The 14,800-nt window shown below is 41.1% G+C and overlaps 2 protein-coding genes and 1 long non-coding RNA gene across 15 annotated transcripts; 2 read left to right on the top strand and 1 right to left on the bottom strand.

The window, feature by feature from the left end:
• Positions 1-1,875: 1,875 nt before the first annotated feature.
• On the top strand, positions 1,876-2,896 carry LOC149988350 (uncharacterized). Of its 3 annotated transcripts, none has more exons than XR_016504714.1 (2): positions 1,876-2,001; positions 2,445-2,693. It is a non-coding gene; the product is annotated as an uncharacterized LOC149988350 (long non-coding RNA). The 3 variants fall into 3 exon arrangements; XR_016504715.1 differs by having other exon boundaries at positions 1,948-2,080; positions 2,659-2,896; XR_016504716.1 differs by having other exon boundaries at positions 1,955-2,080.
• A 268-nt stretch (positions 2,897-3,164) lies between these two features.
• LOC112287085 (protein MICRORCHIDIA 7) lies at positions 3,165-9,916 on the top strand. Of its 3 annotated transcripts, none has more exons than XR_016504712.1 (21): positions 3,165-3,633; positions 3,830-3,904; positions 4,354-4,388; positions 4,612-4,690; positions 4,856-4,948; positions 5,191-5,275; positions 5,474-5,549; positions 5,960-6,088; positions 6,222-6,320; positions 6,438-6,539; positions 6,632-6,787; positions 6,898-6,993; positions 7,195-7,246; positions 7,372-7,483; positions 7,602-7,681; positions 7,846-8,117; positions 8,296-8,385; positions 8,559-8,692; positions 8,814-8,889; positions 9,069-9,217; positions 9,608-9,916. XR_016504712.1 is itself a non-coding variant. In XM_024529731.3 (21 exons), exons 1-21 carry the CDS (start codon positions 3,165-3,167, stop codon positions 9,671-9,673), a joined length of 2,520 nt encoding a protein of 839 aa, XP_024385499.1. In that variant the 3' UTR covers positions 9,674-9,916. The 3 variants fall into 3 exon arrangements, 2 of the variants coding, with proteins under 2 accessions (XP_024385499.1, XP_073392213.1); XM_024529731.3 differs by having other exon boundaries at positions 9,074-9,217; XM_073536112.1 differs by lacking the exons at positions 3,165-3,633; positions 3,830-3,904 and adding an exon at positions 4,085-4,190 and having other exon boundaries at positions 9,074-9,217.
• On the bottom strand, positions 9,764-14,626 carry LOC112287086 (V-type proton ATPase subunit C). Of its 9 annotated transcripts, none has more exons than XM_090253011.1 (12): positions 14,166-14,596; positions 13,925-14,085; positions 13,260-13,328; positions 12,821-12,948; positions 12,617-12,716; positions 12,318-12,385; positions 11,928-12,069; positions 11,544-11,660; positions 11,052-11,180; positions 10,677-10,760; positions 10,316-10,395; positions 9,764-10,169 (listed from the first exon to the last, which is right to left on the bottom strand). In XM_090253011.1, the coding sequence occupies exons 1-12, from the start codon at positions 14,194-14,196 to the stop codon at positions 10,046-10,048; spliced, it is 1,233 nt and encodes a 410-aa protein (XP_090109137.1). In that variant the 5' UTR covers positions 14,197-14,596; the 3' UTR covers positions 9,764-10,045. The 9 variants fall into 9 exon arrangements, 8 of the variants coding, with proteins under 8 accessions (XP_090109137.1, XP_024385503.1, XP_090109139.1 ...); XM_024529735.3 differs by having other exon boundaries at positions 13,925-14,067; positions 14,166-14,595; XM_090253013.1 differs by having other exon boundaries at positions 13,925-14,063; positions 14,279-14,590.
• Positions 14,627-14,800: the final 174 nt, after the last annotated feature.

Genomic DNA, 14,800 nt, shown 5'->3' with positions numbered 1-14,800 from the left:
TAAAAATCACATTACTTTATTTTTAAATGTTTAAAGCCCACCTGAATTGAATGATGTTTTTTCTAATTAAATATTTGTTGAAACAAAACTAATGTTCTCAAAAGGTAATATTGATCGTAGATTTATTCTAGTTTCTTCCTGAAGCTTGCCATCGAAGCTATACTGTTGATTGAGGATTAAGAGCTTCAAAAGTGATATTTTTTTTTTGAAACTAAGTATGATTCTTATTGTAGGATGAATTAACAAGTCATGTCGTAATTAAATTAAAATAACTGTAATGTGAACAAGACATCAAGTAATATCCATCCACAGAATTTCAACTTAATGGAACTGACATCTTTGATTCAAGAGACGTGGGAAAGGAAAACTTGGTTTTGTTCTTTCCAATATTATATTTTATTTCCTTAACATAATTTTATATTTGTATGTACCGGATTAATCTTATCTTTATTTATCGGCATTAAATAAATAAATATTTTTTTATTATCTGAAAAATTGTTGCAAGATTTTAAAAAGCAATCATTGAATCATGGTTTCTTATTTAGTCAAGAAATAATAAATAATAAACTGAAGTTTTAATTAATTTTTAAATAAAATAGAATGAAAAGTTAACCAAAATATTTTCATACCAAAATAATTTAAATTTATATTTGTACTTCTTTCAAAACTAGATGCCAATATCCATTAAAATAAAATAAAAAGATATGAAAATACATACGTACGTACATACATACATGCATATGAAAGGTGTTTTACATCAAGGTAAACAATTCGATTCATAAATTGTTCCATACATAATGATGATTTCTTGTGTCAGAAAATTGTAGAAGACTTCTTTTATTAACTATCTATCAAATAATTCTTTACAATATATTCCAGCAACAAAGCATACAGAATTCAACTATCACTTATTTCCTTAAAGAGAGAATTTGATAAATTAAAGGGTACTGTAATTGTATTGAATTCCTGCACTGCAAGCTCAAAATTCAACACCTGAAGAGTTGTAAAAAAGCATGTATGTATATATATTTCAATGATATATACTTCTTGGCATATAAATATGCATATATATATATATATATATATATGACAATCTGCATGTTATTGCATGATATAGAATTAACACTTGATGGTACTATTAGCAACAACAGCAAGTTAACAAAAAAAGACAAAAAGAAGAAGAAGAAGAAAAAAGAAAGAGAAAAATGCACCTATTTGAACACCACATGATTGTATTCAACATGACACATTGTTTGCACATCACAATCACCATACACCAATATGACAAACAAACCATGAAACAAGGCAACACAATCAACCCTAATTGATCAATTCATAAACCCACATCCCTAACAGTAATATCAAGCATAATAATGTCTAGCATCAAACCCCATCTCACACAAACATTTTCTCATTGAGTTTAACTCATTGAAGGTCGAAATTAATTGCATAGATAACAAGAAGAGATAAAAACAGTAGCAAAAGGTTCTAGTCATATTTACTAACCACAACTGGGTATAGTACAGAAGCTGAGATTTGAAAACAGGGTTTGATGAGTTTGATCTTGTACATGCACAAGATTTGCTAAGTTCAATTTCATGACAAGCAATGGAATTGATTGTTTGGTGTGAGTGTGGGTGTGGGTGTGTGAGTGTGTAGAAACTAAGGGGAGACATGGAGAGAGGAGGGCAAGGGAGGGAAGGAAGGGAGGGCATTGAAGGAGGTTGAAGAGCCGTGAGGAGTCAACACAGAGAGGGTACAGTACCAGGGTGTGCACTCACAGGCAGCCCAGGGCTCTAATTATTATTATACTCCCCACATCTCCCTCATGAACCCAGTTTCTTCATTACGCGCGTTGGGGAGAGCGCCTTGACTATGGCACTCCACCTTTATAACCATTGCAAATGGCCACTGCAGCACCAGCCAGCGGCAGCAGCAGCAGCAGCTGGCTTCTCCTCCTCTTCCCAGCAGCAGCAACCAACACAGCCTAGTCTGCACCAGGTATCTGAGCTATGCTATGCGGCTGTTTGGACCCCATGAGCATACTTGTGATAGCCATGACGTGTTGCTTCAGCAGCAGGTGATAGTATCTCTCTATGCAGCTTGCGTTATCGGTGTTGCGTTTCTTGTCCACTGTTTGTGGGGTGGTCTTCTCTACAATACTGGCTGACATATGTCTGCTGTAGGTGGTGGTGAGTACAAGTGGGGCAGAGAAAGAGAGAGAGAGAGAGAGAGAGAGAGAGTAAGAAAGTTAAAATGGATTCCGTTTTTTCTTTCATGTTTCCATCTTTTTCCTTTTTGTGTCATGTGGAGTGACCTTGCTATGCAGCTGGGTTGGAATTCCTGCATGCATGGGAGTTGGGAGTCGTTTGAGATTACCTTGCAGAGTTGAACTTGTTGCCAGTACGATCATTGAGATATTGTCTTGGTTCCTTGGTCGTCAGCTGGACGGCTGGTGCCGAGGGAGTACATGGGTACAATCCCAGGAGACTCTGAAAGACGTCCTGTACTGCCTGGGGATCCTGACCACCTCTGCTGCTGCTGCTGCTAGTGCTTCTTCTTCTTCTTCTTCTTCTGCTGCTTCGCATAACGCCTTACAATCGACGTAGTTTGAGAGCCTCCAGGTTCTTAAAGATTGTCCTGTCTCTCTCCCTGCAGGCCCATGTGTGTGCCGTTTCGTGCCATTCATGGAAGTCTTATGGCCACTGTCGTTAGTCCCTCCGGCTGGAAATATTATCGTCGCGAGCTGCTTTCTTCTTGGGCAGCAGCGAGCAGCCGTGTATCGCTTAAGTTAAAGCTTCTTGCTGCCGACTGGTCAAGTTCTGCCGGCTCCGATTCTTCTGCTTGCTTTCTTTCCTGCTTTGCGGGGTTCTAAGTCCAAATTAGCGCGTGGTTGGATCTTCGCGCAATAAGTACCTTTTGGGACGAGATGAAATAGTGGTCATCGGTTCAAAACATCCATCTGAGTATGTGGGATGAAATGTAACTCAATTCTGCCACACAAGACTTGGGCGTTGAAAAAAAGAAAAAAGAAAAAACTCTTAGATTAGTCGGCCAGATACCTAGTTTGTTTCTCTACATGGAAGTTCTGGTGGAGGAGAAGCGCAGTTTGTCCAGAATGTCCCTTCTTTCTCTCACGTAGAGTTGAGGCCGCATTGAAAGATATGGGTACTCAGCCAGCTTTAGAGGGTGTGAAGCAGGAGCCAGCAGCTGGAAATGAAGGCATGGCCATGTCCTTAGATCACAGCTCAACCACCGTAAGTGATGGCGGCAGCCCACAGCAGTTGAATGGAACCAAAACCAACAGTGTCTACGTGAGTCAGCTGAAAGCATGCATTCTGCAGAAAAGGTACAAGGCTGAACCCACGGATACCGCAAGCACGGAGCTGGAAGATGCAGAGAGCCCCTCGGGCGCTCAATGGAGCCATGATCATGGCACCACCGTCCTTAACCCGGTACAGACGCCTTCCGTAACTAAACAGCCAAACCCTGCGCCATTCTTTAACTGGCCTCCTTCGAATAGAGTACCAAGCTTGGAAGTTGAAGCTACTAAGAATGTACGCACTCCATGCCGACAGTTTTGGAAAGCTGGGGACTACGAAGGAGTGCCTACCATCACCACACATCAATCAGGTTTGTGCTCTTTTACACCTGCCACTTGAAGTCCCGGCTATGAATACCAAGATGAGATCTCCTCGCCCTATTTTCCACTTTCAGAGCGTACTTCGTAAGAACTCTGGAATGACAGGGTTTTAGCCACGTCTCTTAACAATGTCAGGTTATAGCAAAGAATGCAGGGCATTTAGATGGACGTCTTTGACATGTGCAGGTGGAATAGATCACGTGCGCGTTCACCCAAAGTTTCTCCACTCCAACGCAACAAGTCACAAATGGGCTCTTGGAGGTATTGGATACGATCTCCTCAAAATCCTAGTTCCTAAGATTTTCGAGTCTATATTCTACTTGATGACCTGTGTCTTATCTTATAGTAGGGGATGGGATAAACAGAAGTAAGCTTCTGGCACGTGAAGTCAACAGCAAACTAATATTATGATGAGGAGTTTATATGCACAACACTGTATAGGGTTTTTGAGGTCTGTGCAATATTCTGGGTCAAAGACAACAGGGAGCACTATACGACAAGTAGAATTTCAAGCTATTGCTTTAAGACTGTTTTGATGGACGATAAGGTGAATTGGCCTTGCTCACCTCTACTATGGATAGAACAGACTTGCCTGCATATTTTGCACCTTGAGCTGAGTTCGTTGAAAGGTCTGTAAAACAACATGGGTATTATAGTTGTTAAACTAACTTTTGAGGATGTCAGCTTTAACACTGTTTTCGTGGGCGCAGCAATTGCCGAAATCCTAGACAACTCAATGGACGAGGTAGCATGCGACACCTTCGTTTCCGTGTACTTGCTTTAGCTATTAAGACATAGGAGTATGCGACGATTCTCAGGGTTCACCGAATTAGCTGCAACAAAAATTCATTTGGTCATGATTTTTAGCAATTGAGTATGCTAGATTAATAATTTGAATTCCTTCAGTCACAGCTTCAATTTCCAGCTCTGTTCAGTTAATGTATTATTGACTGTGTTGGTTCACATAGGTGAAAAACGGTGCGACGTTTGTGAATGTGGACATGATAAGGAACCCACGTGACGGATCGCCGATGCTTTACATTGAAGGTTGTACAACAAGATAGTAGATAAATGAATTTTTCAGTGCGTTCAAATCTCATGTTATTCGAATCCCTTCAAAATGGCAATCTCTTTTGGTCCTTCTTCGCATTACCGGAAAGCCAGATTTTTAAAAACAGGTGAAGTTAACCCCTGTGTGTACATGGTCAACAGACAATGGTGGTGGTATGACTCCCGAACGCATGAGGGAATGTATGTCATTGGGCTTCTCTACGAAGAGCAAAAGCGGGAATACGATTGGCCAGTGTAAGTCTTCAAGCCATCCGTGCGCAAGTGGCAAAATGTATCAAGCAGATGCAATGCAAAGATTTTGTAAGGTGGAAGGTTCAGAAGAGATTTCTCTCGAAGCCATTTCACTTTTCAGAGTTCTCACGGTCAATGTGGTCCTTTTTGGAGTTAAAGGAATTGACACTCCAAATTTTGATCAGGATAGGAATTATTAACAAGATTATAACTAATCGAGTGCATCAGTGTATGATTAACTACAGACGGGAATGGGTTCAAGACGAGCACTATGCGACTGGGGGCGGACGTGATTGTGTTCTCCCGCTCACCGGCTGATGCCGGACGGAGGCATGTCTATCTAAACGGCGTTTAATTTCTAAAATTCAATTTGACAGGATTCGAAATGATTCTTATATTTGAGGGTGTTGAAACATTGTCTCAAGAAGTCTGAGATGCAGTTCTATTTCTAATTTCCATCATCAATCATCATTTGCTCATGCTCATGTGACTAAGTAATATAACGACACGTATAGTGGTTCTATGCAGGGCAACACAGAGCATTGGTGTACTTTCCTTCACCTTCTTACGAAGTACGGGACACGACGATATTGTAGTGCCCATGGTGAGAACTGCCTCTCATTAAATCAGTTCCAATGATCTGGTCGGTTTACCGAGGCTAACTGGTGAGGACTCGTTGCTTCTTGGACGGTCACGTTTCCTTCACGACTGCCCTTCATGAGTCCATTGTTGCCTCAATCATGTTCCTGACACTAAAGTGCTCAATTGAAAACAAGTGTATTGAACCAAAAAAAAAAACTTTCCTCAACCTTCTACAGCGAAGGAAAACAAATGTACTAGAAGTACTACTTTGCATTGTCAAAGGATGTTCTTTTACGACGTCGATGAAACACTTCAAAGAGAAATCTTTTGTAAGGAATTGGACCAGGTTTGACAAGTAGTACTTGTGAATTGAGAATTACATATTAGAATTTTTTCCGGTCGTTCTTAAGAAGATGTATTTGATGTTTGCAGGTAGATTACGAGCTTAAGGATGGAATGATCTGTCCTCTGATCAGGAGTACGGCCAAAGATTGGGCCCATAATCTGCGGACAATCCAACAGTGGTCTCCTTATTGCACTGAACATGATCTTTTCACCCAGGTCATGGTTGAAGCTTGCTTATTACTTAAAAAAATTCTTTAACTCTCACTCCGTATCTCGAAGAGTTAATGTATCTCTTGTCAATTGTCCATGATTAGAAATTATCTGAAACTCGGGGTTCTTTGCACAACAGTTTTTCGGAATGACTGAGAAAGGAACTAAAGTAATTATTTACAACCTTTGGGAGGATGAACACGGCCGAGTCGAACTTGACTTCGAATCTGACCGCCACGTGAGTTTTAACGCCCAGGAAACATTCATTTGCAATGATTTTTGTCGCAATGTCCACACAACTTCACCATTTGCAATAATAATTATTGAACATGGGAACATTGGTTTGAATATCCAGGACATTCAAGTTAGAAGTGAGGACTTGGACGAGAGAAAAATTGCCATGGCGCAGCGTTACACTTACTCAAGACACTATCTTACCTACCAGCACTCATTGCGGGTACAGTACTCCATCCTATGGCCATTGTGCGGGCTGTGTCGGTGGTATTAAAGTGCAGACAATATTTCCTTATGGTGAAATGGGGTGTGCAGAGTTATGCATCTATCTTGTATTATCGACATCCTCCGGGGTTCCGAATCATCCTGAGGGGTCAAGATGTTCCACATCACAATCTGGCTGATGACTTGATGTACACTCAAGAGCTCAGTTACAAGCCTCAAGGGTTTGAAAGTTCTAGGGACGTTAAGGTAAACTACTTGCACTGGAATTAATTGCTGCCAATCATATTTTCCTTGAATTTTTTGTATTCTACTGCAATATGGTTAATGTACACCGAGAATGACCAAACTTACTGCAGATGGTTGCAACGGTGGTTATGGGATTCATTAAAGATGCAAAGGAGCATGTAGATGTCCAGGGCTTCAGCGTCTATCACAAGAACCGCCTTATCAAGGTGCATCGCTAAATCCCACTTGATGAAACTAGGGATTCTTCTATCAGCCAGGCATGGACTGCTCTGCAATGCTTGAAGACTGGCTTGCAGTTTTATTGGTTCCTCTTCTGCTTGCAAGGATGTACTAATAATTTTCAAGGACTTTTTTTTTATTTTTTTTAATTTTTATTTTATTTTAATTTTTTAAAATTTTAAATGCAGCCATTCTGGAGAGTCTGGAACACTGCAGGAAGTGATGGACGAGGCATTGTTGGTACGAATTCTTAACTCAACTGTTGTATAGAGAAATAGAGCTGTCCTGGAACAGATGTTTTGATGGTCTCCCTCTCAATCACTATTTCGAAGGAAAAATCAACGTAAGATCCATATTGTTTACAGGAGTGCTTGAAGCCAATTTTGTAGAGCCGGCTCATGACAAACAATCTTTTGAGCGCACTGCTGTATTATCTCGTCTAGAGTTGCGATTATTGCAGATGCAAAAATTATACTGGTATGTTTTCTCACTTTCATCTTTCTATCTCTGACGCTTCCAAGATTGGGTATTCTCGGCTGGTGTACAAGGTAATGGACTAATACGTTCGGGGTTTTTCATTTTAAATCCTCGGCAGGGCTAACAACTGCCATCTTGTTGGATACGTCAACAAAAAGTTGAACCGGAGAAATAGTAGGCAAGTTGCCTCCGAAGCAGGTGAACCCCAATTCATCTTGGTTCAACTGCGTTTCTGCTGAAAATGTGAACTAGCAATGAAGACTGATAACATCCCTTCACTTAAAAGTATATGAAGTATATTCAGGCGTTTAAACGGTGTGATTGCGACACAGTACTCACAAGAAAAGGTGAAAAACATGCAGAATTCCGTACTAGTGTTGTCCAAGTCGAAGGCCATCCGTATGGAAATCTTGATACTCTGTTAGAAGGACCACGGTCATCAACACCTGGATTTCCACTTAACATGCCCGTTAACATGCCCAGAGTGGATGTTGCCAGTCCTCCGATTGACATGGGTTTCCACCTTGTCTACCGCAATCGGTCATCGTCAAAACCAGGTCCTCCAGGTCTAGACTTAAGCTACGAAGTTGACCGGAGTGGGTCAGGTACACCTGAAGTATCCACACCTTATAAGGTAACAAAAATGCTACACTTCAATGTGTTACTTCCACTTCCCCTCTTGTAATCGGTGCACTCATCAAGTTAAAAGTATTGATACTTCTAATGCCAACACATCATACGTCCACCGTTCTTTTGTTGTGGATCTCTGCATATAAATGTGTTGGATTGATTAAATTGAGTTGTCTGTTCAGAATTTCATTTGGCAGGCATCAGAATCTGAGTCACGGGAATCTCCTGGTGATGGCAGAGGTCGGGAGGATCTTGTGAGCGGATTTGAAACAGTATGCCAACCATACCCGACCTTCAAGCACTAAGTAACATTACTGGAAGGCAGCTAGTGTATCCTAATCCAAATACCAGCTTATCTACCTTAGCCTGTTGTGTATTGATTAGATCCTCAGTTTCTGTAACGGCAGTTGTAATTCGGAAATTGACCGTCTTGAGGGTCCTCCAGCTGCAGATGGTGAGGAGAGGAGCCGCAGATCCAGCGACTTTACATGGGCTTCTTACCAATGTGAACGGCCAAGGCCAACCCTTTGATATGGAAATCACCAGAGAGCTTGAAGAGAACAAGCAGCTCCGTGATAGGTGACTACTATTACAGTTTTTGTCGTTAAAAGCAGAGTTCAAATACCTCTCCAAAGTTGTTTTCTCTTTGTGTTCCATATCTACTTTCAGGGCATTGTAATCCGATTTTAATCATGCACAGGGTACGAAAGCTGGAGCAGGCCGAAGAGAGAAGCTTGCATATCGAGATTGATAGAAATCGCAAACTGGAAGCACAGGTAAATATCTGTTCTAGATATCTCTCACGAAACTCAAATATTTTAGCACCATGGTATTGGTGAAGTTTACTCTTTTGAGCACCCTGACCAGCATCGTCTCTCACTAGTAATTATCAGATGTGCTGGTACCGATACCTAATGTTGTTTTATTAAGCGGTAATCTGGTTCTATTCGGGTAGGGCAGCTCCTGGATATGGAACAACAAGAAGCAGTTGATCGGCGTTGCTTAGAACAGTACACTCGAGAACGGGACAATCTTCGAGCTGCTCTCGCGGAAGAGCGGCGCTTGCACGAACATGATGATGAAGATATGCGGAAAAACTTGAAGGTGAATGTTTTTCTAAACTGAAGCTCGATTCCATCACTTCAGAAATCTCTGGATGAGTTTGACGATTATTTCATTATTTAATCCCTCTATTCCTGGAGATTTCGGGCATCTTGTGGATTATCTGGTAATGTTGGAATCCGACGAAATGTAAGCTATTGGGTTTTAACCATTCTGAGAGGCAATGCAAAGAATTTCAACTTTAAATCTAATTCAGGAAGATGTAAGGAACTGTAGTATTCGCAAGTGAAGAAAAGAATTTGTAAGTGCGAAGGTATGAGTCAAGTTTGTGTGTTGATTTGTAGCTATCCTTCGAAAATAGAGCCGGGCGGAACAGCATTGTATTAAATAGTGATATCTTAGAGAAGAGGATGTGTGTTTTATGTGTTGAAGGTTTCTCTATTGCGGGCTCGAGAACTTGAAGCTGAAAACAATCGGTTGCGGCTGCTACATAGCTGAACTGCCGACGCTCTGATGAACAGTGTCCTCCACTCCTGTATAATACTGTTCTTTCATAACATAGACGTAGCATTGAGCAGGATTAACACATTTGCAGGAGATGTCTTCTGAAAATAGACTGCTTAAATTCCAGGTGATACATCTCTATGTTTTTTATCTATTGAACCCTGATCAGCTACAAGAATACTATTCAGATACTTAAACCGCTCATAATTTTCACTTGTTCCATCATTAAGTGCTGAAGGAGGTGTGTTCTGTCAACGAGTTTAAAATGTATATGCATCTGACGTCGCCTGGACAAGTATGCTGCAAAAGTAGCTTTAGCGACGCGTGAAAATGATACGCTGTCGTCTGTTGTAGATAGGAGTATTTTCATGCCAGCTTCTCCGAAGATATATTGAGCGTAAGAGAGACGTAAGGATGACTCTCAATACCATCTCCCGCAAGACTTGCTACAGACGGATCTTCTTCTGTTGCCCAAAATTTTCCACTCCCACTGTCGTTCCATGTCCCTCAGTATAGTTAGACAATTTTTATAATTCATGAGACAATGCACTTGAGAATGAGGAAATTATTTGAGAAAAATATTTGTTGCAATCTGTCCACATTTTGACATGAAAACTATGGTTGACTGTTACCCACCTCATAGTCCCGCCTGAAAAATGTTCCAGCATGCGGCAAACCTTGCTTTCATTTTTTTGCCTTGGTGCCAATACAACTGCCTGTATGGTTTACACTACGATTAAAACGGGCAGGCCGCTTTTGAACGATATACACTTCATTCAACTTTCAATGATCAAGCACGGCTACATGGTAGCAAAGACGGGATAACATGATAACCTCGACAACATTTACAAAGCGAAGATTAACTTCCACAGGCATAGTCTGGGAACTGCAATGGCGACTCTTAATCACTTCTCAAGGTACGTAATGTTGATACTACTTCCAATTACTTGAAATTCTAAGGATATCTAAATTCGGATGGAGATGTGAAATTTCTCACTAGGAAAGCTGGTGGAAGACCGTAACGAAGTACGCTTTCAACGAAGATGCGAATTGCACACAGATGCACCCATGCACTGAACACCTACATCATGAAAATGTTCAATCACGAAGTGTGATTTAAAACGACCTTGTAACGGTCTTGTGGTAGAGCCCAACTTGTTTGTATGAGCGGTACGTTACTGTCAATCAACGCACGAAAATCCACACCGAATTGCTTGAAACATGAAATCATTAACTGTAATATATGAAAGTCACTAATATTATTTGGGTCCAATTTATGACAAACATGATATGTGATGAGGTGAGAAAATTTCTCATGGGTGAAGTGAAAATACATTTAGAGACTTGGACCCACAAAGCTCGCGATACAAACCTCTCCGAAGGTTGCGTAACACCAGTGAAGTAAGGCATGTCGTTTCTTTCCATGTTCCTCCTGCCAGTGCTCCAACTCCGCCCGGTAGGCAAAGTGCCCTCCATTAGGGTCACGGGTTAATGTCCGGACCTGGATTCACAGAGAGTTGTGATCGTAATTAAGGATGGTCAGCATATGTTCCATTGATTAGCCCTAAAACCCGCATTAAGAAGTCTCTGCTCCATATTGCAGGTCTTGTCCTTATTAGTATTTACTTCTTTAGAAGCAAATCTTAATAAGGACAAGACCTGCAATACATTGCAGTACACACTGTAGTACACAGTTCGTGATACGAGATTGGTGCTACATATCGGACAGATTCACCAATAGGAGGAATTCTAGTGTCTGATTTACTATATCAGGAGTGCTTGACTGGATGATTTCTAGCTTTACTCAAGTTTCGATAATTTACATTAACTGCAAATCTTTCAACCATTGGAGTAGAATGTAGACCTGGAAGTTTTTTAGACCAGCAGCGTTCGTGAAACTTTCCACAACATGACGAAAAACTATGACGGTGTAGATTAAATAATCAGTGTCTTCATGTAAGTTCTTTGCAGACCTTGGGACCTATTTTGGAAATACCAGGCAAGTTGTCATTAAGATACATGGGAATCTCAACAGGCACAAGAACACAAATCGAAGAGGTTTCAGAGATCTTTCCGTAGCTGCGAACATCTTAAATGCAGTAATAGTCCTAATGTGGAAGGGTACACGACACTGGGAAATTGAAATCTTGATCCAAATTACTCTTAAGCTTTTTGGATCTGCTTCACAACTTGGACTAATTGCTACAGGAACTGATTGGTAGCAAGTTTGGGCTGCAGATGTATTTACCACATAGTCACAGAGCTTTTCGTAATTAAGCATCCATTCTTGTTGTGCAGCCTTTGGGACAACTACTGCAAGAGTTGTCATGTGCTCAGTGTTGATAATATCTTCGTCCCTCACCAATGTTGTGAGATCCCGCCCAGAAAGGCTGTGGTTTATGGTAAAGGCTTTTAGTTCAACAACCCTCTTCCACATTCTTTTACTGCAAAAATTAGTAGTGTTCACTGCTCATCATATCTTTAGCCCTCATTAACATATTCAATTCCAGTATCGGGAGGATAAGGTTTCTCCAGGAAATTGCCAAATCAAGGCCTCGTGAAGAATTAGTTTGAGCTACACAGATGAAACCCCAACTCTGCTGTTGCTTCTAGTCTCACACAGTAGCGTTTCCTTCACCTGCCCATCTGCTTGCGTAGAGTGGTTCCCAGTTGTGACTTGACAGCTGAATACTCACTCGCTCTGACCTAGAGATAGTAAAACATATCAACTGCTATGAGAGGAAAGGATCGGAACACAATTCATGTTATCACTCTCAAGAGGAAATGATTATCAGGAACAGAAGCTCAAATCAGCGGACTTCTAGCATCCATCGAACTCAATATGAATTCGAAAGATGCTTAATACATTCGCCTAAAACAGTGGAGACACCTATCAACTGGGAAATTTCATAATCTTGCACCCAGTGATTACGGTACCTTGAGATCTTCGTCAAGCTTAGACACAGCCCCTTGAATAATAGCAGTTGTGTCCTTCAGTGGAGTCTCCGTGGGGTACTTTGCCAAATTCCAGCCGAATCTGAAACAGATTTCTGAAACTGGTTTAACTGAAATACTTTCAGCCTCTGAAGAAAACCATCAACCTACAGGTGAGATTGAACAAGGGACATATTAATTAGTTACCGAGTAACGAAGATTTCAACTGGAACTCCATGTACTGAAAGGGAGGTCGACACAGAGCTCGTCGTCTTTTCCAAGTCTTCAATCTGTCTTCTCACTTTCATAGCAACGGACTCGACGAAGCTACCAAACTATACATATCCCACAATTAGAGGCAAGTATTCTGACTAATAGTTGCCAGGTTGCGCAATTAATTAAGACAGTAAAACACTCCCTTCTTACTAAAACTCTTAAGTAGATTAAGAACTGAGGCAACTGTTAACGATTTGACAATTCCATCATTGACAGATTTCTGACAACACCATCAGCAATATTATTTATAAAAGACTGGCGTGATCCGTCAATTTATGATTTCGACCACTGCAACAGTGGGTACATGATTGGACTTGAGGCTTCAAATTATAAGAGAAGACTTGACGATTTCAAAGTGGGAATTCGGAACCTTCGCAAGCTCGTCGCCGAGCGTCAATAAGGAGTTCAACGTTCCAACTCGCAAGTTAGGAATCTGAAACTGATGTGCATGCAAACAGAATGTAGGCACTTTTAGAAAATAAAACTATCTTCCTTACGAAGTAGCCTCAGCATAAGACACCACGCACGCGATTTTTGCAGATCTGGGAAGTCACAAGCGTGACTTCCTGAATGAAAAAAGAAGAGGACACTGATCCTGAAATAGTTTAAGGTTTTGGGACGTGAGAATGCGATTCAAAACACCAGAATCCAACAACTTAATAAAATCAGTTCTGTAGTGTGAATATTTCTTAGCGGTTCCACAGAGATTGATGGAAACCCCAAAAGAGACAGGAAGTCACCATGTCCAACACCGTAGATTCATTTTAGAACCATGCACACTAACGACACTGCCCTAATGTGTTGGTTGGTTTGTGGACATTCCTTCTTCAAAAGGTGCCTTGAGACGGCATTTATGCTTTATCTCGAAACGCATGTATGAAAAGCAAAACAGAAAGATACAATAATCACATTTGCGACAGCATGATGCAAATAATATTTCTTCAAAGTAAAATTCCATCAGGCTCAAGTTGAAACGTCAAGAAAAGCAAATGACGTCCAAGGCTAGCAAGGTCTTGCCTATCAATAAAAACTTACCCTATAAGTTGGTGTATCAAATGACACCTCGGAAATCCGTTGTTGGAGGGATGCCCATGTTGCAGCTACTGTGCCACAAAGGGGTAACGAGACCAAAATCAACCGGGTCATGTTCGAAGGCACCAACTTCTCTTCCTTGCTGCCTACAGATTCCAGTTGTCCTTTTATGGATGCAGAATGCAAGTGTAATAAATGAAATAAAAACAAAAACGCAATGAGAGAAGAGTATTATGAGGCCTACTCTCTGAGCATGTCCTGCATACAAACGTCATTCATCAACATGAAACCACAATTTATTCGACAAGGAACACCACGACTCACAACCAAGTGATGCGGCTGCGCTCGGTATCCCACCCCCCGCTCTCAGAAGTCAGGCAGAAGTTGCGCTCATGGAGACAGACTGGTATATCTTGTGAAGATTCAGAGTTGCATTGATGGATACCCAGTATTAGAGAAGTCGAGTTAACTGTAGGATTAGGGCTCCGGGTGAGAAAGAAACAGTCACGCCCTGTTTTGTAGAATTATTCTACACCTCGCAGCAAGACCAGTGTCCTGGTAGCACAAGTTTTAAGTCAAATTCGAACGACCTACTAGTTGGAGGTAGAGTAGAGACACTTAGAAATGGTTAACAAATCTAAGGTATGCTCACTCTTTATTGTGGACAATCGATTAGGATTCCATCAATGCGATGAAACGGCGTATTCAGACAGAAGCAGCTGACTGTAGGCTACCAGGTAACACCACTGAAGAGTTGTGTCAGGCTTCGAATTTGTTCGACTTAATTTAGCTTTTAAGACGAATTATAAAAGGAAACCTACTAACAGTAATGACCTCATACCTTACTGTAGCGAATGCGCATGTTTCACCAGACAGAAA

The sequence above is a fragment of the Physcomitrium patens genome, chromosome 9, assembly GCF_059467195.1.
Source record: "Physcomitrium patens ecotype Gransden chromosome 9, ASM5946719v1, whole genome shotgun sequence".
NCBI lineage: Eukaryota > Viridiplantae > Streptophyta > Bryopsida > Funariales > Funariaceae > Physcomitrium > Physcomitrium patens.
Note: the sequence above shows the minus strand (reverse complement) of the source record. Positions and strands in the feature narration are given on the sequence as shown.

Coding starts and splice junctions, on each gene's coding strand:
- LOC112287085 (XM_024529731.3), top strand. CDS start 3,165: ATGGGTACTCAGCCAGCTTTAGAGGGTGTGAAGCAGGAGCCAGCAGCT. Junction 3,634..3,829: donor CATCACCACACATCAATCAG/GTTTGTGCTCTT, acceptor TGACATGTGCAG/GTGGAATAGATCACGTGCGC. Junction 4,949..5,190: donor CGGGAATACGATTGGCCAGT/GTAAGTCTTCAA, acceptor GATTAACTACAG/ACGGGAATGGGTTCAAGACG.
- LOC112287086 (XM_090253011.1), bottom strand. CDS start 14,196: ATGACGTTTGTATGCAGGACATGCTCAGAGA. Junction 14,086..14,165: donor ATGCAGGACATGCTCAGAGA/GTAGGCCTCATA, acceptor CATCCATAAAAG/GACAACTGGAATCTGTAGGC. Junction 12,949..13,259: donor TCGGCGACGAGCTTGCGAAG/GTTCCGAATTCC, acceptor GGATATGTATAG/TTTGGTAGCTTCGTCGAGTC.